Below are 25,025 nucleotides of genomic sequence, written 5' to 3'. Positions count from 1 at the left end.
GAGGAGGAGGAGGAGGAGGAGGAGGAGGAGGAGGAGGAGAACTAATAAAGTGTACACATCTCACCAAAATCCAGAAGCTCAAGAATAGTCCAGTAATTAACCACAAAGCCCTGCCTGGCTCGCCGCGCCCGCCACCCTCCTTGGCCTTACCGAGTCTCTAACGTTCCACTTCCACCATTTGCTGTAATTTTGGTTTGATTCTTAAGACAGCCATGTTTCTTTAGTGTGCAGGAAGTCAGGGGATATTGCTCCCAAGTGCTGTTCCAAGGGAACTTTCTAGAAGATGAACTTCAGCCAACCGATTTCTGGAAATCATGTGCAAGGACTTCGGGGACCCTGTGGGTGCACTAATGCCCAGGGTGAGACTGCAGACACTTAGGGGACTAGAAAGGAGGGAAGGGGAAGCCAAAGAACGGAATTAATATGAACAAATCACAGCAGGTGTCAGTGAGCTGGAATAACTTCCTCACACAAGAACAAATAGAATTAAAGGCTTTGTGGAGGGAGGCTCATCTTTTCCCGCCTCACGGAGTCAGGAACTGGAGGAAGTGATAAATACTCAAGAGTAAGGCATGGACTACAAAACAAACAAAATCTAAGCAAATGCAAAGAACGATAGAAGACAACTTGGCTAAAATCAGGGCAGATGCATCTGAACGCCTACCTGAATGGATCATTTTCAAAGAAAATAAAATTTTAACCTAAACTGCCTCCAGCGGGGAAGACCTAAACAGAACAAGGAGAGAACAAAACAAAACAAAACAAAAACAAGGAAAGTTGCTAAAGAGCCCATTTCCAAGAGAGGGCCAGGGGTAGCTGGTTTTGTGTAGAATTTCCACCTGGCTTCTCAGGACAGAAAATCCTGAAAGAACACCAACTGTCTAGAACCACAGACAGAGAAACCAGCCTCGCAGACTTTCTGATGTGAACAGCAAGATAGCATCACAAGGATTTCAAAAGGAGAATGAGAAACACACACACACACACACATCCCAGAAACAACACAATATTAAAAAAAGAACAACATGTCAACACTGCTTCAGGTTAGTTACTCTGTGAAGTAAACTGCTCACCAATTAAATGCTCTTTCCATGGACAGTGCCTCTTTTCCCCACTGGACCAATTTTCAGAAGAGAAATCTTGCTGAGATAAAACTTCCAATCAATACCCAGATTGGCCCCAAGAGGAGCAATGAAAAATCTTTCTCCTATTCTTGAACCAACACATGTAGGATTAAAATGTAAATGAGGACTGGACACTTGTCACCTGGCTACTCAAGAAGCTGAGATCTGAGGATCAAGGTTCAAAACCAGTCCAGGCAGGAAAGCCTGTGAGATTTTTGGTTTTTCTTTTTTTGTCAGTCATGGGGCTTGGGCACTGTCCCTCAGCTCTTCAGCTCACAGCTAGCACTCTACCACTTGAGCCACAGCGCCACTTCCAATTTTCTGGTGGTTCATTGGAGATAAGAGTCTCATGGACTTTCCTGCCCAAGCTGGCTTTGAACCGTGATTCTCTGATCTCAGCCTCCTGAGTAGCTAGGATTACAGGTGTGAGCCACCAGCACCGGCCAGCCTGCCTGTGAGATGTTTATTCCCAATTAACCATAAAAAAAAAGGCACCAGAAGTGGAGCTGTCACTCAAATGGTAGAGCACCAGCCTTGAGTGAAAAAGCCAAATGAGACTGCAAGGCCTTGAGTTCAAGTCCCAGTACTGGTATGTGTGCAAGCATGCATGCTTGCATGCACACAAATGCACACACACATATATATATACACACACACTGAGAATAAAGCCAGGATGATTGGAGTCCACTCTCACAACACGTACAGCTGTGAGCTACTCTAGTCCAAAAGGCTGAGGGGGTAGTGACCAGCGAGGCCGAGCCCGAGTTCAAGTCCTTCTGTTCCTATCCCTTTTGGCCTCTGCAGCCAGCGGCAGGGTCACCATGATGGACAGCTGGGACTGTCCGAGACGCAGCACGCACAGATTCACCAAGGCGTCTGGCCAGACCTCACAGGAAATTCTTGCAGACAAGATGGTGAAATGCAACCCAGATGAAGGCAACATAGCACCGCTCACGGCGGGCTGGAGATATAGAAGGGCTGTGAACAGAGGCCATGCTGCCCAAGCCGGCAAAATAAGTAATAGGATGAAATCAGGATGGAGGGCAGCAGATATCTATATGACTTCAGTGAGCGGGCCCCAAAAGAAGTGGGTGGGGATGAATGCAAAGGCTTCCGTTTAGGTTCAGAAATGTCATTTACCTGCACAATGGCCCAGGAAAGCCTTGAACTGGACACGAGTTCAAGAACCACCCCAGTAACAATGAGAGAAAGACTGTGGGTCCAAACTCACCACAGTCAGGGAACTAGACCACCCAACAGCCTGCACACAGCCCCGTCGTATTAATAAATGGAGACCGCATTCTCAGAGGGGCCTGGAAACAGAGACAGTGAGGTGTGGAGCTTTTTCTAGAAGTCTGGACAGATGTGGAAGGATTTGCCTGGAAAAAGACAAAAGAGAACCATGGGGCCAGTTTTCAACTGTCGGAAGGAATCTCACATCTGGTTTTGCACTACAGAGAGGAGGAGGAGAGAGGGAGAGAGAATATCAAGGTTCAACGGTTTGAAAATACGCAGAAACAACAGAAACTACTTGCTATTGTAAGTGGGATGTTTTCTCATTGAAGATATCAAAGAAGGGACTGGTGCTGATCCTGTCTGCATTGCTTATGATTTTGGTGACACTGGACTTGAACTCCGGGCTTCCTTCTTTCTTTCTTTCTTTTTTTCTTTCTTGTTAGTAGTGGGGCTTGAACTCAGGGCCTAGGTGTTGTCCCTGAGCCTCTTTGTGCTCAAGGGTAGTGCTTGAGCACAGTGTCACTTCTGTTTTTTGTTTTTCTTGGGGGGAGTGGAGGGGGTTAATTGGAGATAAGAGTCTCATGGAGACTTTTCTGCCTAGGCCAGGTTCAAACAGTGAGCCTCTGACCTCAGCTTCCTGAGTAGCTGAGGATTACAAGCATGAGCCATGGGCACAGGTATAACCACCATCTCCAGGCCCAGCCTGAGCCAAGATGTTAACTCAGCTCCACCTTGCATGATTCAAGAACTTGTCAGTATCCAGTCAGGACTCATGGAGGATTTCCCCCTGTGCTGAGGTGCCATCTCGTGGCGTGTAGAGGCAACTGCAGGCTGCCGTGGGCGTGCAATCTTTCTAGAAGGTTTTGTACTGAAAGCAGGAAGGATTGCCTTGAAGTCCTGGGGACAGGACTGCATCTAGCAAATGAGGCATCTGTGGAGTCTTTTTAATTTATTTTTATTCTACTTTATCATTATTATTATTATTGTTGTCAGTACTGGGGCTTGAATTCAGGACCTCATATTTGCTTAATTTGCTTGCTGGTCTGGTGCTCTACCACTTGAACCATACTCCCACCCTGGCTTCTTGCTGGTTATTTTGGAGATAGACTCCCGTGGACTTCCTGCCTTTTCTGGCTTTGAATCGCTGCTCTCCGGATCTCAGCTTCCCAAGTAGCTGGGATTACAGGCGTGAGCCATGACAGGTACCCGGCTGTTTTTCTCTTAATTACAGGCTAAACCCCAATTGACCAGACAGAGCCGGGCTGGGTAGAGATCTGAGGACAGAGAAGCCAACAAGGAAAACAAGAGAAACCTTTCATTCTCACTCCAACTGTGTATTTTGAGAGATTTCAAACTTAAAGGAAAAGCTGTTGGAAGTGGTAAAGCATCAGTCTTGGGCACAAATGCTCAGAGACAGTGCCCAGGCCCTGAGTTCAAGCCCGAGGACTGGCAGATACACACACACACACACACACACACACACACACACACACACACACTCATTGCAATCTGTCATAGAAAATAGCCCGCTGTTTACCAGGGAGGTTAGCTGTGCCAAGAACCTAAGATCAACAAAGAGTAGCTGTGAGGACCAGAGAGAAAGCATGGTGTAAAGCAGGAAGAATGGCCGCCAGGACCCTGCACTGACCCGTGTGCAAAGGGGCCAGCCCTTTCAGGGCCAAGGAGACGTTGGGGATTGTGGCTGGGTCTGACACATCGGGGTCTTCATTTGCTTGTATCCCTCCAGCAACCAGGGGAAGCGATGAGCCACTGCCGTACTGGCCAGGACCCTGCCAGGCCCTTGGACCATATTCATCCCTGGGCCTTGCAGCCACTCCTGGCCACTAGCTCGGATGAGGCCAGCACACCTTCACCCCGTTCGGGCCAGTGGTACCAGCTGCGCCCAGATCTTCCCATGTGGAAAAAAATCTCACCTCACTGTTGTGGATTTTATACAGTGACACAAACAGATCAAGGCAGTGTGGCCAAGGGTGCATGCGTACACCAGGCTTGGAAACACCTAGAGGGAGGGGGACTGGGCTAAAGGCATTCATGTGTACCCACCCAGGACGGGACAGTAGCTTGTTTTGGGCCTGCCCACAGGGTGCTGTGGGCAGCGCTGACGAGTTCCGGGAGCGGCTGAGACCCTCAGTCAGGTCTGCCCCAGGTCCTGCCCGCAACTCGAGTGTCTCATCTCCTTTGGAGTCTGTTTAGTCTACTGGGGGCCTGGACTTAAACAACAATTGATGCTAGTTTCTACGTAAGTGGCCTTTTCTGTAATATGGCTGTAATTTCAGCTTGCAACACTAGGTGTCAGTGCCAGCCAGTTCTAGGAAAACAGTTGTCCGTGCCCTTCCCCAGAGAGAACTATAGCCAAGTTACTCAGTCTCACGATGACATTTTTTTTCTTTTAGAGGAGGGTGTGTGGTTGTACCAGGGATTGAACCCAGGGCCTTGAACTTGCTAAGCAGGTGCTCTACCACTTGAGCCACATCTCTATCCCGGGCTTGACGTTGGATTATTTCATCTATAAAGGCAGAAGGGCAACAAGAAGACACGGAGTTCCTTCACAGGGGGGTAGAGAGGCCCCCACGGCCATTCCAAAGGGATCAGATGTTTACATGAAGACAGAACAAATCCAGAAGCTACCCTTCCTCCTCACAGGGGAAATCGCAGAACACAGAAGGCAGGGCTGGCCCCCTGGGGCCTCTGTACCTTAGCTCTTACCTCTGAAGGTCACTCCCAATGCACAGGAAACTGAGCTCAGCTGCTAGAAAGTTATCTGGACACCCCCAAACCAAAGGTGCTGCTGATCACAGCCTCCTGTGAGACACACACACACAGAGACATATACATGTGCACATGCATGCACACATACATACCTGTACATGCATGCATACACACTCCCTGGGGTTCTGTCCTGTCTAGCTTTGACACAGGTTGGGTGTTGAAAATCAAACCTTTGGATCCATGATCTATTCCGTCCCCTGGGCCCAGGTGTCTCCTGGCCCGGAGATGAAGTTCAGAGAGACTCAGGTCCAGAAGAATCTTAACCATGATCGTGACTAACACTTTTTTTTTCCTCCCCAGGAGAGTGTGAAAATGAAATATTAGCCAAGTAAATGGGAAAAGCGGCCAATGTCATGTTGTTAGACAATGGATTGAGAAGGTCAGAGAAATTGCTGCGAACCCCTAGAAAACCCAATGTGAAGACGGTAGCAGAAATTCCCACAGCAGCAATGCCCTCATATCCCCTCCCCCCAAAGCCACAGCTTCAAGAACCCTCAGGCTGTGTTTCTCCATGAATGTCCTAATTACTATTACTATTCTTATTATCATAAGTCATGGGGCCTGATCTCAGGGCCTGGGCATTGTCCCTGAGCTTTTCGGCTCAAGGCTAGCATTCTACCACTTGAGCCATAGCCCACTTCAGGTTTTCCGCCTGGGCTGGCTTTGAGCCATGATTCTCAGATCTCAGCCTTCTGAGTAGCTAGGATGTCAGGCGTGAGCCACCAGTGCCAGCTGTCATCATCATTGTCATCGTCGTCATCATCATCATCATTTTGTGCTTTTTTCCTCCTGGCTGTGAGACCTTTCCTTGGCCCAGTTCACTTGTTCCTGATTGCCACTTCTGCCCTTCTCATCTTTGAAGCCGCAGGAGATTTGTTGGGCAATCCAGGAAAGCGCAACGGGGGCTGAGTATAGGTGGGTTTTGCAGAATCACCACACAGACAGGTTTGAAGTCTCAGAGAGCAACAGCCCCAGGCTAGGGGCAAGCCCACCCTGCCAAACCCACGCTGGGTGTTTTCTTTCTCTTTTAAAATGTGAGTTCCAGTAAGTGTGTGTGTGTACACGCACGCGTGTGCTAGTGTAGACACAGAGTAATGCAGTTGAACATGTGTGCACACAGGAACACAGTGCACTTCCAAACACACCAAACCATTCAATAGTGATGCTCAAATTCGGACATTACAATTCCATGACCGGGATTCATATCACAACGGGATCCTCAAAAATCAAAGGCACAGGACTGACACCGGCCACATCTCAGCCCACATTTCCCAGTGGCCACAGAAACCACAGATTTGTTGCTTCTTCATGGCTGTCTAATCCTCCATTGTGTGTGTGTGTGTGTGTGTGTGTGTGTGTGTGCTGTGCGTGCACATCTCCACTGTTCCCAGAGTTCAGCTCTTCCGAGTGGGGTCCACAGTGACCCCAGGAAGGCCCACGCGCCGCGCCCCACCATGCTCACCTTGCACTGTCCCGACACACAGATGTCCACGCCGTCCTGGCCACACGGGGTGCCGTCGATCACCTTCTCCGCCTGCCGGACGTAGAAGCGGTAGCCCGCCGCCTGGCAGTTGAGCTCACACTTGCGGCTGTCTTTTCCTGCCAGGAAGGAAAGACGCCATGTCACTCCTCCACAGCGTACAGATGTCACAGCGTACAGACACGACCATGCATGCATCATTAGCTACCCCCCCCCCCGACTCCTCCAAGTCTTCGCTGTGGCCATCACGAATCTACCAGGTCTCTACAGCATCACTGGTTTGGGGGTTTTATAATCACACTCTCCTTCAAGGTGTAAACCATGGAAGTTGTTATTGGATCCCATGGCTGGCAGCCTAGGGATGAGGTTATATGGTGATCTGCTGGCTGAGGCTCAAACATGAAAGCTGAGAGAATATGAGAATGCAATGTGTGTGTGTGTGTGTGTGTGTGTGTGTGTGTGTGTGTGTGTGTGCTGGGCCTGGGGCTTGAACTCAGCCTAGGCACTGTCCCTGAGCTTTTTTTTTTTTTGCTCAAAGTTAGTGTGCTACCACTCGAGCCGTAACTCCACTGCTGGCTTTTTGATAGTTCATAGGAGATAAGAGTTTTGTGGACTTTTCTGTCCAGGCTGGCTTTGAACCTCCGTCCTCAGATCTCAGCTTCCTGTGTAGCTAGGAGGACAGGCGTGAGCCCTAGCACCCAGGTTGGATGTTTACTCCCCCCTCCCCCAGACTGTATTTCCAAGACAAATTCATGATAAAGGATTGCTTTGAGGAGTGTGCTCTAAACAAAAATGACACAACAAACAAAACAAAAAAAGGAAAACCCATGAAAATGACTCATCCTTAGCTTATCCTTGTTCTGGACAAAGGAAAGGTTGTCAGAGTAATTAACCCATTCAAAAAGCCAACACACACAGCTCATCAACAGCCTAGCGCCCAGCCCTGCCTGCACTCAAAACCCTGCGACCTAAGCTTTATGCAGCCCCAGGAGCCTTGCATAACTGTCTTAAAAGACTGAGGTTGAGCCAGACCCTGGTGGCTCATGTCTATAATCTAGCAACTCAAGAGGCTGAGATCTGAGGATCGAGGTTTCCAAGTCAGTCCAGTCAGGAAAGTCCCATGAGTCCAGTGAACCACCAGAAAACCGGAAGTAGTGCTGTGGTTTGGAGAAGTAGAGTGCTAGCCTTGAGCAAAAATGCTCAGGGACAGCGCCCAGGCCCTGAGTTCAAACCCCACAACCGATTAAAAAAGACTTAAGCTGAAAAACCACCAGCTCACACTTAAACCTGGTTCTAACCGTGGGTAACAGCAGCTGAGCGTGTCTCTAAATTTCCTGATTTAGTTGGTTGGTTCCCAGAGTGGGGGTGGGGGGTGGTGCCTAGGAATCTGCATTCTCAAAGAGTCTCACGTTTCCAGGGAGATCTAGAGACAAGACAGCCCTAGCCTGTGGTGTGCACACAGTGCCCAAACACATGACACCACGCCCTTCATGGCACAGCCCAACTCTGGCCAAGTTCCTCAGCCACCCCCCACCACTCCCCCCAGGGCAGATTTCCTATTTCTCTCCTGTCCCAGTAAATCTAAAGCTGGAAAAAGTGACTGAAAACAAATGTCGTTATGGAAAAGAAGAAGAAGAAAAAACAACCCCACTATGCCACTGACAATTCTTGAAGCTAAGTCAGGACATGCACTGATACATCTTAAAATGTTATTATTGAATAAAAGATCGAGTAGGAGTTTGGGTAGGTTCTTTAGGAGAAAGCTAGTTTGGCCCACCGCCTTTGGAAAGTAGCTACCATGGAGCTGGAAGCCACAGAGATATCCTCAGGGCTGAAGAACGGCCACAGAGTGGGTGTATGACACACAACACAAAGACAAACCCTCTATAGAGATCCTGCCGGGCACAGCCTCTGTCCGCCCTGGATTGGAGCTGGCAAACTACAAGAAGAAATGAGTATGGTGGCTCACACCTGTAGTCCCAGCTACTCAGGAGGCTGAGATCTGAGAATCATGGTTTGAAGGCAGACTGGATAGAAAAGTCCGTGAAACTCTTATCTCTAACAAACCAACTGAAAGCCAGAAGTGGAGCTGTGGCTCAAGTGGTAGAGCGCCAGCCTTGAATAGAAATGCTCTGGGACAGTGCCCAAGTATTGGGATACACACACACACACACACACACACACACACACACACACACACACGGAAGAGGAAGAGAAGGAGGAGGAGGAGGAAGAAGACCATCGTCATCATCATCTGAAGCTGAGCCCAGATGAGAGAGGCTGCATCTCAGCAATACCAGAGCTGGCTGGATCCACATAGGGATTTAGGAATTGTATGTGATCATGTGTATGCACATCTGTGTATAAGCATGCACCACATGTTTATGCATATATACGTGTGTATACACATTGTGTTGGGTATGTTTTCACATGTATGCCAAAGCAGTCAACAACAGGTCCGAAATGGGGGCCCTGTTTTTCAGATAGAGTTTCCTGCTTTTGCCCAGGCAGCCTTGGACTGTGATCCTCCTCTTACATCTCCATTGGCTGAGATTCAGCAGCTTGGTATCTCCCTCTGCTGCTAAGGTCCCTCAGCGACCCCAAGGCAGGAAGAATCCTGGAGGCCTAGACAGGTTCCTGGAACCATTCACAGTGACAGAGACACCCCCGCACCCCCAGAACACCTCTCATGCCTTGAGATTGGGCCGAAGGCAGCACTAGGTGAAAAGGAGTGTGAGTGATGGCTTATTTCCACACCTCCGTACAGGGAGGGGTGAAGAGAGCCGGTCCCAGACCAATGGGCAGCCGGGTAACCTCCCACCTAGCAAACAGACACAGCAACAGATGCAAAGCACATCAGAATAAACCTTCGCCCTGAGTGTCTACAGGAGTCTGGGACCCAGGCTCACCTCTGGATGGTGTGTGTGTGTGTGTGTGTGTGTGTGTTCACTTCCCCTCCCCACTGGGGCCCCAGCTTTGCCCTCTGCTCTGCAGGCAGGACACGATCCACCCCTGTCTGCACGGCCTCTGGGAGAGAAAGATGGGGGGGGCGGTGTACCCCTGCACCAGGACTCACCAGCCTGGGCAGGCAGAATCTCCCACCCTCATTGAAGGCAATGAATGCCTGGCTAATCCCCGGGGAAGCCTGGCTTTCAGTCCTCCCTAGGACTTTGAAAGATGTCACTCCGCCTCAATCACCAGCTGCAAGGTCCTTTTTGTGTGCGTGCCTGTTTTCCCCAGAGACAAGTAAGACTTTGGACAACTGAGCAACTGAAGTTTTCTTGTAGTGGCATGAACAGTGGGGAAGCAGCCCGGCTTGCTGTCAAAGGAAGGCCTGGGAAGAGCACAGTGGCGGGGGGCCACACCAGAGCACCAAGCATGAGCTGGCTGGGCCAGAACCCAATCGGAAACCTCGGGTTACGACAGGGCTTTATGTACTGGGGCCAGGGGCAGACAGGAGGAGGGGCGAGGGAACATGAAGGGTGGAGGATGGGGGTGGGGCAGACCTCACTGAGCCACCAGGCCCCTGCCAGCATTTCCACTCTGCAGCCTGGGCCTGTGTGGTCCAGGAGAGCCCGCCACATGCAACTTCAGGCAAAGGGACACAGTAAGAAAGATGCTGGCTAGACCTTCAACACTTCTAGGACCAATGGGGAGGGTAATAGAATGGATGGGGGGTAAGGGTAGGAGGTTTTGTTTTTTTTTTTCTCAAGGCTGGTGCTCTACCACCTGAGCCATACCCTAAGCTACAAGTTTTATTTTACTCATTTGATTTTGCCAGTGATTTTTGCAGTGATATATATATATATAAATCAAGGTCAGGGAGTTTGTGTTCAAGTCTTGGGTTTTACTAAGATATTTCCAGTGTACTTTTTTTTTTTTGGTGCTGGTTCTTGGGACCTGAACTCAACCTGGGCACTGTTCTTGAGCTTCTTTGCTCAAGGCGAGTGCCCTACCACTTGAGCCACGGCACCACTTTTTTTTTTGATGGTCCATTGGAGATAAGTGTCTCACAAATTTTCCTCCCTGGGCTGGCTTTGAACTGTTGATCCTCAAATCTCAGCCTCCTGAACAGCGTGAACCACCGGCGCCTGACCTGGGTGCAGCTTTGATTTGTCATCCAAGGATGCATGCAAACCCCCAAAGGAGTTAATTCCTGATGGTCCAATAACAAATGCCTCTGTTCTCCCCCAGGAGAGATTAACTAACTTGGGGTGTGGAGTAGACACAGAAGATCAAAAGACAAGTCCAGATATCCCGGGCTGGAGGCTGTAAGGGGTCCTGACCTGAGTCCCTCACCTCAGCTTGAACCCAGAGGAATCTGACAGAAAAATTCTGAGAATCTCCAGGATGCTTCTTCTAAACAGGGGGGAGAATGGGGGGGCAGAGAGGGGGAGAAGGGGAGACATAACAGACTGAGATTCCCCGATGGAGACTAACCCAGGCAGTACCCTCCCACAGCCAATAGGAAGAGTTCTTGTGTGGTGTGACATTGGAGATCTGAATAGTCCCGAGATGTCCACCCACTGACTGTCCAGCCACTGACCACCCAGCGACCACCCACACGCTCCTAGAACTGGCCGGAGCATTACAAAGCTGAAGAAGTGGACCTCCAGCTTTCTGAGATGGATCTGAATGAGGTTTTGAGTTCTTTGGTGTATAGGCATTAGGAAGAAGATGGGGAAAGAAAAACTAACTAGATAGATATAGACAGAGACTTATAGAGATGTCTGTATCCAAAGAGATTAATTAGGTATTTTTATCATCTGTCTTCAACTATTTCTATCTGTCTCTAGCATCTACCAATTTCTATCCTCTATCTCTATTATCTATCTATCTCTATCACCTATCTACCTTTTTATCTTAACATCTATCTCTATCACCAGTCTCTAACACCTATCTATCTCTATCATCTATCTACCTTTTTATCTTAACATCTGTCTTTATCTTTGATCTCTAACTTCCACCTACCTTTTATCTTAACATCTATCTCTATCCTCTATCTATCTCTACTTTCGTACACACACACACACACACACACACACACACACACACACACACACACACTATCCCTTTAATCTCAGGTCCTGCTGTCCTTACCTAATCATTCTATAAGGCACAATGGGTGCTTTCCTACCATTTGGTTTAAAGCCAGACAATCAGCAAGCCACACATCCAGGGCGGGTCTGAGAATGTTTCCCTAACGCCGGAGATCACCCAGACAACACTGGCTGTCACCAAGATCCTTTTCCACGGCCCCTGCACAGCTTTGTTGTTGTTGTTGTTTTCATTGTACAAATGAGTTATGCAGAGTCCAGCTACGCAGTGCTGAAAACACTTGGCAAAAACCTTGCCCGAGTACTCAGGACACGGACAATGCATTATTTCAAAAAACAAAAACAAACCCCCAAACCCACCCAGCCCCCACGAGGAAACAGCAGCTTCCGTCTCTGCAGCACTGCAGCTCTGATGTGAGGCTTGGGTCTCACATGAAGTTGCCTTTTTGCAAGAGTTTCCCACTCGCTCTTTGAGTGGCCTCTCTGGGCTTGGCGGGGTCCTGAGGCTACAACAGGTGGCTCTTTTGTGGGTCACACCTCCGTCTGCTGGAAATTCAGATGTCTGCATTAAAGGCAGGGAACATTAACTTTATTTTCCTGTAAGTTGACGTCAAACAGATCCACGCATCAGCAGTTTACTAAAAGACCTTTCCGTTCCTCCCCCAGGCACTGGCAGAGCCTCCCTGACCCACCCTGGCTGTGTCTTTCCAAAGTGGGGGGCCTGAGGCCAGTCCCCAAGCCTGCCCCTGGACCTTGAAGCTGTCTGATTGGGATGGGGTAGGGGGAAAGCTGGGGTCTGTTTTCCTTAGGCTGGCAGTCCTTTGAACTATGACCTGAGACCTTCACAGCCTGAATTCTCTTATTTTGGAAAACTGTTCAATAATTGCCTACTTTGTCTCTGATTTTTTTTTTTTTTTGGCCAGTCATGGGGCTTGAACCCAGGGCACTGTTCCCAAACTCTTTTACTCAAGGCTAGCGCTCTACCACTTGGAGCCACACTGCCACTTCCGGTCTTCTGGTGGTTAATTGGTGGTAAGAGTCTCACGGACTTTCCTACCCAGGTTGGCTTCATACCCAGATCCTCAGACTCAGCCTCCTGAGTAGCTAGGATTATAGGCATGTGCCACCAGCACCTGGCTTTGTCTTTGGCTTTGTCTTGTGTCTCCAGTTACTTCAGTTGGAGTAACTGGAGATCTAGGCTAGAGGTCCAGCTCCAGGGGTTCCACATATCAGAACCATTCACCCCAAAACACCAAATGAAGAGAGGAACAGTAAGGACGGACAGAGAAAGGAAGGAGGCAACTAATGCCCTATGGACATCTGAGCTCCTTTTCAGGCTACAGACATGAGCTTTAGGGTTTTGTTTGTGCTTTTGTTTTTGCTTTTCTTTGTTGTATGGGTCGTGAGACTTGAACTCAGGGCCTGTGCGCTGTACTTTCATTTTCTCACTCAAGGCTGGTGCTCTACCTCTTGAGCCATACCTCCACTTCAGGCTTTTTTGCTGATTGGAGGTAAGAGTCTGATGGACTTTCCTGCCCAGGCTGGCTTTGAACTTTGATCCTCAGATCTCAGCCTCAGGAGTAGCTAGGATTACAGGCGTCAGCTTATAATGGTGGTCAGGTGTGGTCAGAGTGGTCGGGGGTGACCAGAGACAGCCAATTATTCAGTTTCCAAGGTGCCTGGAAGTACAACCCCCTTGCCAACCTCTGTCAGGGTTCTAAGCCATTCTCTCCACCGTCCCTTTGCAATCACCTTGAGTTTCTGGAAAGACAGGACCGATGCACAACAGCTTTATGACCAGGGCCTCAAGCTACCGTGAGGAACTGCAGACCTTGCTCACCCCCTAAAAGGGGGGGTCCCCTCACTGATGGCATGAGAGCAACTTCTCCAGAACCCAAGACCCAGATGCAGGGTAATGACCAGCGGGCACCCACCTGGAGCTGGGATTCCTCTGGATATCTTTGCCCCTGGACCCTAATTCTTCCTCATGTTCCTATGTGCACCCCAAAGATAGCAGCTGAAGAACGGAAGCACCGTCTTTCCGTGGCATCGCAGCACATGGAACTCTTTTCTTGGCCACATTTCTGTCCTAATAACCTTGTCTATTACGCTAGCGTCTCATCAGATTTCTTCTCTGGCCAAGCTGACTTTCTGGAAACATTCCACTACCTCTGGTGGTCTGAAAGGCCATGACCCGAGAGGAGGTGATTTGTAAGACATAACTGCACCCCACTTTGGGAAGAGATTTGGGAACATTTTTCCAGGAAAGAAGAAAGGGCTTGTTGAAGGCGCGCTTTCTGGATGGTCACATTTTACAGGTCTGGGCCTCTCATTCATTGTCTTTAACTGAGCTGCTTTTACAGCGCTATAAATTGTAGAAAACGGACGAGAATGCAAATGAATGCTGTCAGTGGAGACACGAATAGAATCCGTGCCCACCCACCCAGCAGGTTTCCGGACAGCCAGATTCCCTGGGCACACCTCCATGCCTCTATAATCACACCCCGTTTCTGTGGGAACAGATAACTTAAGTAAAAGCTGGGACACAGGCAAGTACAGAGCTCTGAGTTCAAATCCTAGCGCTGCTACCAAAACAACAACAACAAAAGAGCAGAGGTCGTGTTCTTTCTCACTCCCACGAGTGAGTGATCAGAGGAAGGGTGCTAATTAAAGCTGGACATCTGTTTTTTGAGCCACATGGCTTATTATCAAAATCTACTTCTCCAGGATGGAGATGAACCCACGGTTGACACCCGCGTGGCCACACATGGCTCCTACGGAATGTCCCACGCACCTGCTGACATCGGAGGAGGGTGACCTGGATGCCACCATCTCCAAATGAAGCCCCCAGACACACAGGGCCCCTGAGTCATCATTCATGCTGTTTCCTTCTCCTCTGAAGCCCTTCCACCAAGGACCCCAGGGTGAATTTCATTACAGCCCAGCCTGAGCAGTGAGCTTGTAGTGCTCCTCCTTGGCTCCAGCTGGAATTCTTCCTTCTGTGCAGTGGGGGGCGCTGTGGGTACATTATGTTGTAACTGTCCACGTCCTCCCTCCCTCTGCTCCCCACCTCCCTTACCTCTGAGCTCTTAAAGGGCAGGACTTAGGGTTGGAGGCGTGGCTCAAGTGGTAAAGCACTAGCCAATGAGCGAAAGCCTTAGATTCAAGCCTCAGTTTCAGGCGTTAGATGTCACATGGAATTTTAATAAGCAAGCTTTGAAATGATTTCAGCCATACCACAAACCTTCTCCAAGTCATAGGTTACCAGGAGACAGTGAGGTCCATTCATGTCCCCATCTGCTTGGAACTTGAACTCAGGGTCTGTCTCTGAGTTTCTTTTGCCCAAGGCTAGCACTCTACCACTCGAGTCACAGCACCACTTCCAGCCTTTTCTGTGTATGTGGTGCTGAGGAATCGAACCTAGGGCTTCATGCATGCTAGGCCAGCGCTCTACCACTAAGCCACCTTCCCAGCCCTCCTCTCTTTCTTTCTTTCTGCCAGTCCTGCGGCTTGAACTCTGGGCCTGGGTGCTGTCCCTGAGCTTTTTTGCTCAAGGCTAATGCTCTACCACTTGAACCACAGCCCCAATCCCACGTTTGTTTGTTATTGTTGTTTTGTAGTTTATTGGAGACACAGTCTCACAGGCTTTGCTGCTTGGGCTGGCTTTGAACTGCAATCTTTAGATCTCAGCACCACTTTTGGCTTTTTCTGTGTATGTGGTACTGGGGAATTGAACCCAGGGTTTCCTGTATGCTAGGCAAGCGCTCTACCACTGAGCCACCTTCCCAGCACCTCCCCCACCCCCATCACTTTTTGTGTGTGTGCAAGGTTTAAATCACAGCTCCACTTTTAGCTTTTTAGTAGTCAATTGGCTATAAGAGGTTCCTGGACTTTCCAGTCCTGGCCTGGTTTTTAACTGTGATCCTCAAGTCTCAACCTCCTGAGTAGCTGGGATTACAGGTGTAAACGGCTGGTGCTTGGCCTTACCTGGCTTCTAAAGAGCCATGCTTCTCACTCCTGTTTGTAAGGAACCTGGCGCACACTGTCATGATTGCTACTCAGTTATGGGGCCCCCACCATGGGGACCCCTGCCCACGGGCTGTCTGAGGGAGAGAACCAGGTCTCCCCTCAGGAAGAAGGGTTAGCGACCTGCATCCGACATGCCTCTTTAGCTAGACCTTCACACTTCATGAGCTCACAGCCTCCACGCCTCAGCCTGGCTGCGCACAGAAGAGAACCAATGACGTTGGAGACGCTGGGCCCGGCCTCTCCCACACTCTCACTGGACAGTTAGCACTGACCAGCCGGGAAAGGAGGCAAAGCACCAAGAAAAGCCTGGAAAGCATCAACTCTGTCCCGTTGCCAGCCTGCCAGACAGTAACGCACCCTGAGCCCTGTCCTGCAGCCAGATTGTTCCGGAAGTCAGAAGAGGGGCAGAGGTGTGCAGGGCTGTCTGGCCTTTTCAAAGGCGACTTTTATGGAGGGTATCTGGACAAACGCATTGAGAGGTAGCAGAGGGAGCCGGGCTGGGCAAACGGTGGGTGGAAAAGCCCAACACTGGAGAGAAGCAGGGTTCCTCAACACAGACAGGACACTTGGTGCACGGATCTGCAGCTCCGGCAGGCATAAGGCGATAAAAGCCAAGGCATGGGGCTGGGAAGGTGGCTTAGTGGTAGAGTGCTTGCCTAGTATGCATGAAGCCCTGGGTTCGATTCCTCAGTACCACATACAAGAAAAAATCGGGGGTAGCGCTGTGGCTCAAGTGGTAGAGTGCTAGCCTTGGGTAACAGAAGCATAGAGACAGTGCCCAGGCCCTGAGTTCAAGCCCCGGGACTGGCAAAATAAATGAAAACCCAAAACCCAAACAACAACAACAAGAAGCCACAGCACCTGCTGGGCAGGGAGACACAGCCCAGACTCCATGTTGTGTTCAGTTCCAGCTGGACGTAAAAAATAACCGTGACCAACAAGCGGGGCGGGTAGGGTGAGGGCGCCCTCCCCCCCTCCACACCTTGGGTGAGCTTCTGTAAGACTCTGGACAAAGCTCTGCCCACTCCCTTTCTCCACTCCCATGCTAGAGCCCAGAACTTTGGGATATCTGTAGTGAATGCATGTAGTCAAACTCAAGGACCAAACCAAGTTGAGCTTAAAATAATAACACTTAAGTTAATGGGCCTCAGCTTGTTTTTGGCATCAAAATTCACCTTTTTACTTTGCTTTCTTTCTTGGTGCTTTGCAATTTATATAATTATAGGACTTAGAACTCCAGCACACCAGGCTAGGCAAGGAAAACACCGTAAATGTGCTAGCTGGAATAAAATATAGATGATCAGGTGACTCTTGCTTTTTACACCAACCGCACGTCAGCACTTCCTGAAACCAATTTGCATGACGTTAAAATTAATGGACTGGAAACCCAGGCTTCTGGGGAAACAGGGAGTAACCTTTCTGCCCTCCCCACCTCCTGCCCAACACCAGCTGGACACGAGCCGGTGAGCACCAGGCCTCTGAAGAGACCAGCTGAATGCAGATGCCTAGGCCCACCTAGCCCTTCTGGATCTGGATCCGGATCCGCAGTGCCACATTGCCAGATGCTTCAAACCCCATGTGGAAGTTGGAGAAACATGGTCTGTGGGACAGTGGGTTTTGAGTTGCTGGAAAAGAAGCTTGGGCTGGGAGGCGGGGTTCACACCTATAATCCTAACTACTCAGGAGGCTGAGATCTGAGGATCATGGTTTGAAGACAGTCCGTGCAAGAAAAGTCTGTAAAATTCTGATCTCCAATTAACCACCAAAAACACTGGGGCTGAAGAGTTAGAGTTCCAGTCTTAAGAACAACAACAACAACAACTCAGGGAAAGCTCCCAGGTCCTGTGTTCAAACCTCTAGAGTAGCATAATTAAACATTTTTAAAAGGGAGGGGGAAAAATAGGAGTGTCATGAAATTTTCTGCCTGGGCTGGCCTAGAACCCTCTCATCTTCACTGGGATAACAGGTGTGAGCCAGGGGTATCAGACGATGAGCTCCCTTCTCCTTCATCCATCATGTATGCCCTGGAAGCCCCCTGGTTCCCATGGCAACCCAGCCGCACCCCTGCCCAAAGCAGAGTTTGAAATTCCGTCAGCTGCGCTATTTTTAAACTCCAAAAAGGAAAATGGAATTTTGTGGAGATCAAAGAGAGCCTCTCCCTCTGAGTCTCTGCCTCCCTCTCTCCATGCCTCCCTCCCTTCACCCTCCCCCTCTCTCCCTCCATCCTCTCCCTCCATCCTCTCCCTCTCTCCCTCATCTACTAGATGCTTGTGGCAGTGACCTTCACCTACTGTCAACCAGTTAACTGTCGATGGTGATCCTGGAATCATTTTTATTTGCTTCTTGGCTTGCAACTGGATTTTTTGAATTCTTTATATCAAACTCACGCTATTTTAGAAAAGAACATTGGGCACTAAGGTCATTAGTCTAAATGAAATATATAAAAATCCCCTAAGAAGAAATAAACGAGGAGGGAGGAAGAGTGGTGAGAAGGGAGGGAGGGAAGGAGGGAGGGGTCAGAGAAGGGAGAGACTGCACACCCACTTAGAACTCCAGGATGGAGCCTGCCCTTCCACTGCACAAGGGAACCCTCCGGCAAAGCCATGGGAAGTCCCCAGAAGCACACTGAAGTCCAAACACGTGCTGGGCGCTGGTGGCTCACACCTGTCATCCTAGCTACTCAGGAGGCTGAGATCTGGGGATCTGAGTTCAAAGCCAGCCTGGGCAGGAAAGTCTGTGAGACTCTTATCTCCAATGAACCACCAGGAAACCAGAAGCAGAGCTGTGGCTCAAGTAGTAGAGCACTAGCCTTGAGTGAAAGAAACAACTCAGAGATAGTGCCTGGGTCGTGAGTTCAAGCCCCAGTGTTCACGCATGTATACACACAAATACTTTTTTAGAGAAATAGCAATGATGAACTGTCAAGATACAGGCTTTGAAAGCACATCTTGCAGAAATGGATTGTTTTGAGTAATCCTAGCTACTCTGGAGGCAGAGGCAAGAAGATAGCTGATGGAGGCCAGCCTAGGCCAAAATTAGCAGCACTCTGCCTGATAAAGAGGAGAGGGAAAGAAAGAAGACTGGAGGAGAGGGGAGAAAAGAAGCAGGGGAGGAGAGAGAGATGGGAAGGAGAGAGGAAGAAAGTGGGAAGAATGAAAAGAATAGAGAGAAGGAGGAAGAGAGAAAGGTGGGGGGAGACAAGGGAAAGGAGAGGGAGAGAGAGGGAGGAAGACAGGTAGGCAGAGAGAAGGGAAGGGAAAAGGGGGGGAGAGAAGGTAAGAGATGGGAGGGGGAGAGAAGGAGGGAGAAGAAGGGGACTGAGGAAGAAGCAAGGGGGAGGGAGGGCCTCTACGTGTCTGTGGGGCGCATGTGGCCACCATTGCTGTCTTCTCCCCTAATGAATCACAGCCCCAAACTGTGGCTCAGGTGGCTTCTCTTCAGATGAAATTTCTGCTGTCTGGGCCGGGCCGTGGTGCAGCCATTCAGGGGCCCACACAACCATGTTCCTATAACAGCCCACCCCGGCCCCTCTAGCACAGGGAGATCCCAGTTGGAAAACCAGGTGAAGTGTCTGCTTGGGGCTTTGCCTTTGTGGGGTTGCTCTCTGCATCAGAATTCCACAGGAAACTCCCTGCAGCTGTGGCCGAGCCCACCATCTTTGACCTCTCGTTAAAAAGTCCAGCAGCCAGAAACCAGAAACATGACCGGGAAGATAAAACAGCTGCTTGGATCTCAGGCGCCTGCCAGAGCGGCCACGTCCACAGACATAAAGCCTGTATTCGCTGCATCTCACACAGCAGGCTGGGCTAGACCAACCCGGCCTTCACCTGCTCCTGTGACAGGCATCACTAATCAATCACCAAATCCTTTTTCCTTTGTGCCTCAAATCAGTCTCAGGATTCCTCTGAAAAAAGGTTTAGCCCAGACTCTGCAACACGGTGTTAAGTCTACTTGTCACCCTAGGGGTCTTGAAAGCATGTGTTGTAGAGATGTTCATATTGTAAGTCTTTTATTTCTTTTCCTTGCTGTCGTTTATTTCCGCAGTACTGGTGAGTGAATTCAGAGCCATGCGCTCTACCATTTGAACCACACCTCCAACCTGCTGCTTGGGGTCTCAGGCCAACTTCCTCTATGGAACCATAGTCCTCCCCCTTCTATCTACCAGATAGCTGGGACTACAGGCATATGCCACCATGCCTGACCTTGTTTTGTAGCTTTTTTTTTTTTAAAAAAAAAAAAAGTCAAATGCACTGAGAATCCTAGAGGATGAAGATTCCACAAAACACAACAAGCTGTGGATTGCTTTTACGGAGCAGAGGGGAGGGTACGCAGTCCCAATCTTTGGAATACCAACTCCAAATCCATGCTGATAAGCAAAGAGCCATCAACCCAAGGACAAGACAGACACTAGGAGTTGATCAAGCTCTCATGTGCGCCAGGCTCTGGACACCTCATGTTGTCTCGTGTAATGAATAAAAGATGACCCGGACATGAATGCAGCTTGGGACCCGGCATTCATCCCTCTGCGGTCACGTTTCAGAGACGAGGGTGGCCCGGGTCGCACTCCAGGATGCTTGCCCACTAAGAGTGAGCTCGCCGGCCCCCAGCCTCAGCTCTTCCATTCACTCTGCCGAAACCCAGCCCATCTGCTCCCATCTGTCTTGCGGCCACAACCGCTTTCTAAATGTGCAGCTTCAAAAAGAAGCGGGCGGAAGGAAGCATGGCCCGCCTCGCTCTGCTCCAGATGGACAGAGGGTCTCTCTCTCTCCCTCCTCTCTGCATCTGCTGAGAGTTCTAGATGCCCAGGGCTGGTCAGAGAGCCGGAGGGAGGGAGGGGAGCTGTCTGGCCTGGATGTAAACATACATGGGGCTGTGTGCACATACATGAACATACTGACTAAATAAAGTGTGGTATGCACAGGAGCGGATTCCAATGGTGTAGGTCCTTTGCACAACTCGCTTACAGTCTAACAAAATGAACACCAACGAGCTGGGGGGGTGAGGTCAGAGGTGGGGGTAGAGAAAGAGGAGGGTGGGCAAATGCAGTCATCATGTTCAACGCACATGTGTGAGAATGCAGGTGACTTGAGAGGAGGGATGGAGCTGGGGAGACGGGGGGGGAGGGAGAATGGGGGAGCCATATGGGTCAAGACATACTGTCCTTATAACCTAACATTAAAAGTCTTTTGTGCAACTACTTAAAGATAATACTAATTTATTTATTTATTTTTGTCAGTTGTGGGGCTTGAACTCTGGGCCTGGGTGCTGTCTCTCAGCTCTTCAGCTCAAGGTGAGCGCTCTACCACTTGAGCCACAGCGCCACTTGCAGTTTTCTGAGTGGTGTATTGGGGATAAGAGTCTCATGGCCTTTCCTGCCCAGGCTGGCTTTGAATCTCCATCCTCAGATCTCAGCCAGGATCCTGAGTAGCTAGGATTACAGGTGTGAGCCACCAAGCCCGGCTACTAATACGCTTTTTAAAATGGACTTTTTCGAGCTCTCATCGATTCAACCCTCAGAAGAAGGCAGAGGTCACATGGTAACCATCTCTGGGTTCCACATACTTGGCGTGACAGAAACAGTGGATAATTACGTTCTCTGAGGATGAGAAGGGATGGAGGGATGGAAGGAGGGAGGGAGGGAGGTTGTGTGCTTGGGTGCTCAGTGCAAGTGCTGCCCGGATGATCCAGAGGTAGAAGGCCCAAGTGCGGTGGAAAATTCCCTCCGTCCTCCAAGACAGCCCTCTGCCCTCTGAGTCTTGTGAAGACAGCAATGCCCGAGGTCCTGGGAACTCACCCCGCCATCTCTGCCCCAGCTGCCAGCAGCCGTCCAAATCCGTGTCTTTCCTGTCCAAATCTGAAGCTGCCCGGATGGCAAGACTCCTGGCTGGGGGCCTGGGGAGGGGGGGGGAGTGGGGCACAGCTCCAGATGTGCAGAGACAGCCACTGGGAATCGCTAGGGCCATTCTGAACTTTGGGAACGGAACAAGGGGGCTTCAGGCTGGCCAGGCAGCCCCCCTCGTACACACACACCCCGGAATAGAGGCCTGACCTGCAGGATCCCAGGCCCTGCAGCCTGGCACAGAGGGGATGCTCACTCAGGCAAAGCACACAAAGCTCCTCTGCTCTCTGACACCACAGGCCTTCTCCCCAAGTCTCTGTACTAGGAGAAGGCAGGAGCGTGGGGAGCCCCCGTGGGAATCTGGGTGGACCCCAGGCTCTGGGAACTCAGTGCCACACAGCAATTGGGCCTAGCCTGCCCGGGGGGGGGGGCGGAGCAGAGGGGCTCATGACCTCTGCCGAGCCTTGGGGCTCACATCCCAGCAAATGTGCTGCTGGCCTTAGGAGAAGAACTTTCCTGAGCTTGGGAAGAAGTGAATTTGAAGAAGTAATTCGAGAGGGCCAGAGCAGAGAGGCCTTTCTTTGCCCCCTGCCTTCCTGATTCTTCCATGCTGGTATATTTAATTGTTTAATTGCTATTTTACATTAATTATTTTTTTAGTGGGGATGGAAATCAGGACCTGGGTGCTTTCGTTGAGTTTTTTCACTCAAGGCTGGTGCTCTACCACTTAAGCCACGCCTCCACTTCTGGCTTTTTACTGGTTCATTGGAGTTCAGAGTCTCATAGACTTTTCCTGCCAGGGCTAACTTTGAACAGCAATCCTCAGATCTCGGCCTTCTGAGTGGCTGGGATTACAGGGGTGAGCCACTGGGGCCTGGCTATGGCTTGACATAACTTTTACACTAACTGTACAGAATATCTAAGCAGGTCTCAGGAAGGTCTTACCTGTGTGTGGGGGGAGGGGTTCAGGTTGAAAGTGACCCCAACACTCAGTGGCCCTCAGCGGGGGCTACTCGGTGTTTGGGCAAGGCAGGGGCAACAACCAACACCAAGGAGAGCAGTGTTAAACCCTGTCGGAACTGTAGTGTGCTGTCCATTGCATCCCATCCTTCCCCGGGGCCTGGCCAGGTGACTGGTGACGTCACACTGATGTCCACAGCCCAGAAGGACAAGGCCACACCAGTCACCCAGGCAGAGCGAGATTCTACCCGGGGGGGGGGGTGCCATATTGTTTGTTGGCCTAGCATCCATTCAGTCTTGCTTTCCCATCCGATTAAAGTTTGCCTTTCAACTGGCTGAAGAAACCTTTAAGACAAGTTTGTGTTAAGGAAGCAGCAAAGGATGTTTCTCTCTGAGAATTACTCTGAGAATTCTCTCTGAGAATTTCTGAGGATTTCTCCATAGAACCTTCTAGAAGGTCAGTCGGAGGTCAGGCCACTTTTTTTCCCTTCCAATTTGAACTTGCTTCGGGCTGAGGCCTCCCCCGGCCTTTCTTTCAAGTCTGGGAGACTCCAGCCGCTGTCTGGCCTCACCCCTGGGCCCTGGCTTATTTTCCCCTCCCTGGATGATAAATACAACCTGTCAGGAAAGCTGGGAATATTTTTAGCTGCTGATTTTTATCTAAATTTTACTTTGGGCCAGGGCATGCTACCAAACACAAGTTTCCATGGTGACAGAGCCTCACAGAAGCTCTGTGTTGGGCTGAATGAGGAAGAGCATCCGGGCCTTGGAGCTGGAGAGGTGGGAAGGAGCCTCTTCATTTGACAGAGAGGCAAACTGAGGCTTCTCAAGTTGAAGTAATCTAACTACGAAGCTTGGTCTTACTTGGCACATGATACCGCAGGGCCCAATGGACCTGATGAATGACTCTGATTTTAATTAACTAAATAATTAATCTAGATTTTTTTAAAGTAGATGTACAATGGTGTTCTTTTGTTCTTTTGTCGGTGGTGGGGCTTGAACTCTGGGCCTGGGCGCTGTCCCTCAGCTCTTCAGCTCTACCACTTGAGCGCTCTACCACTTGAGCCACAGCACCACTTCTGGTTTTCTGGTGGTTTATTGGAGATAAGAGTTTTATGGCCTTTCCTGCCTGGGCTGGCTTTGAACCGTGATCCTCAGATCTCAGCCTCCTGAGTAGCTAGGATTACAGGCTTGAGCCACCAGCACCGGCTTACATTGGTGTTTCGATTCCGAAGGTCCAATGTCACTCCTTCCATCTCTCTGCCATCTTTCCCCTCCCTAGCCCCACCCTCAAGTTGTACAGTTCAATTTTTACAGACTGTACACTAAAGATAATGGCTGTGTTTGCTCACCCTCCTCCCTCCATTTGTGTCCCCTCCTTTCACTGTCATTATTTCCTAGGGGACTGGTATTGGGACTTGAATTCAGGCCGGGCCTCACACACCCATTGTTCTTTTTCACTCAAGGCCAGCACATTACCAACTTAGCCACAGTTCTGTTTACAGGCTTTGGGTGGTTTGCTGCAGACCAAGAGTCTCATGGACTTTTCTGCTCTGGGGCTGGCTTTGAACCGTGATCGTCAGGTTTCAGCCTCCTGAGTCGCTAGGATGACAGGTGGGCGGGAGCCCCCATTGGCGCCTCACTGTATTTTATAAATCATAAAGTGAAAAGTGTTATCTCCTTCTGCTCAATGGTTTCCTGAACCTCAAACCCTAGTTAGCAGATACATACATAGTTAATAAGCCATGGAAAGTGGTCTTTTTTTTTTTCCACTTTCTCCCAGGTTCAGAGCCTTAAAAAAAAAAAAAAAGGCCCAAACAGTGAGTGGTGAGCAGAGAGTAAGCAGATCATCTGCAGAGCCTGACCCAGCACCTGCTGCGAAATGCAGCCTGGGAAACAGTTACTGAACAGCTGACGGAGTGGAAGAAGGTTGGGTTGGGAGGAAGAGATTCACTTTCCCTTGTGTGGGCCCAGGTACAAAGCAATGTTGTTCTGGAGTGATCAGGAGAAAGGTTCTGCACAGTGTTTTATTGCATGATTGAGGACACATTACAAATAAAACAAACTAGGCCAGGCGCCAGTGACTCATGCCTGTAATCCTAACTACTTGGGAGGCTGAGATTGGGGGGAGGGGGGGTGAAGGTTAGAGGTCAGCCTGGAAAGAGAAGTTCTTAAGACTCCATTCCCACTCATTAGCTGGGTGCAGTGGTGCATTGCATGAGAGGCTGAGGTTGGGAGGATTGTACTTCCAGGCCAGCCTGGGACAGAGAAGTCCACCAGACTCCACCTCAGGGGTGAGAAATGATATGGCGGCTAGTAAGCAGATCACAGTCCAGGTGCTCACCCAAGCAGGAAGAGACAGACCTTATATCGGAAAATAACCAGTGAAAAGCAGGTCTGGAGGTGTGGCCCAGCGGTATAGTGCCTGCCTGGGTGGCAAGGGGTGGGCTCCAAGTTTCAAACTTCAATACCAGAAGGAGGAGGAGGAGGAGGAGGAGGAGGAGGAGGAG

At 50.0% G+C, this 25,025-nt stretch overlaps 1 protein-coding gene across 1 annotated transcript in view; it reads right to left on the bottom strand.

The window, feature by feature from the left end:
• Thsd4 (thrombospondin, type I, domain containing 4) overlaps window positions 1-25,025 on the bottom strand; it is a 167,472-nt gene that overhangs the window by 100,195 nt on the left and 42,252 nt on the right. Inside the window, exon 5 of the mRNA XM_013011913.1 lies at window positions 6,613-6,749. Within this exon, the coding sequence (XP_012867367.1) occupies window positions 6,613-6,749 (137 nt within the window). The remainder of the gene's footprint in view (window positions 1-6,612; window positions 6,750-25,025) is intronic.

Source organism: Dipodomys ordii, unplaced genomic scaffold, assembly GCF_000151885.1.
Source record: "Dipodomys ordii isolate 6190 unplaced genomic scaffold, Dord_2.0 Scaffold15, whole genome shotgun sequence".
In the NCBI taxonomy this organism is placed as follows: Eukaryota; Metazoa; Chordata; class Mammalia; order Rodentia; family Heteromyidae; genus Dipodomys; species Dipodomys ordii.
This window is presented reverse-complemented; position numbering and strand designations above follow the sequence as displayed.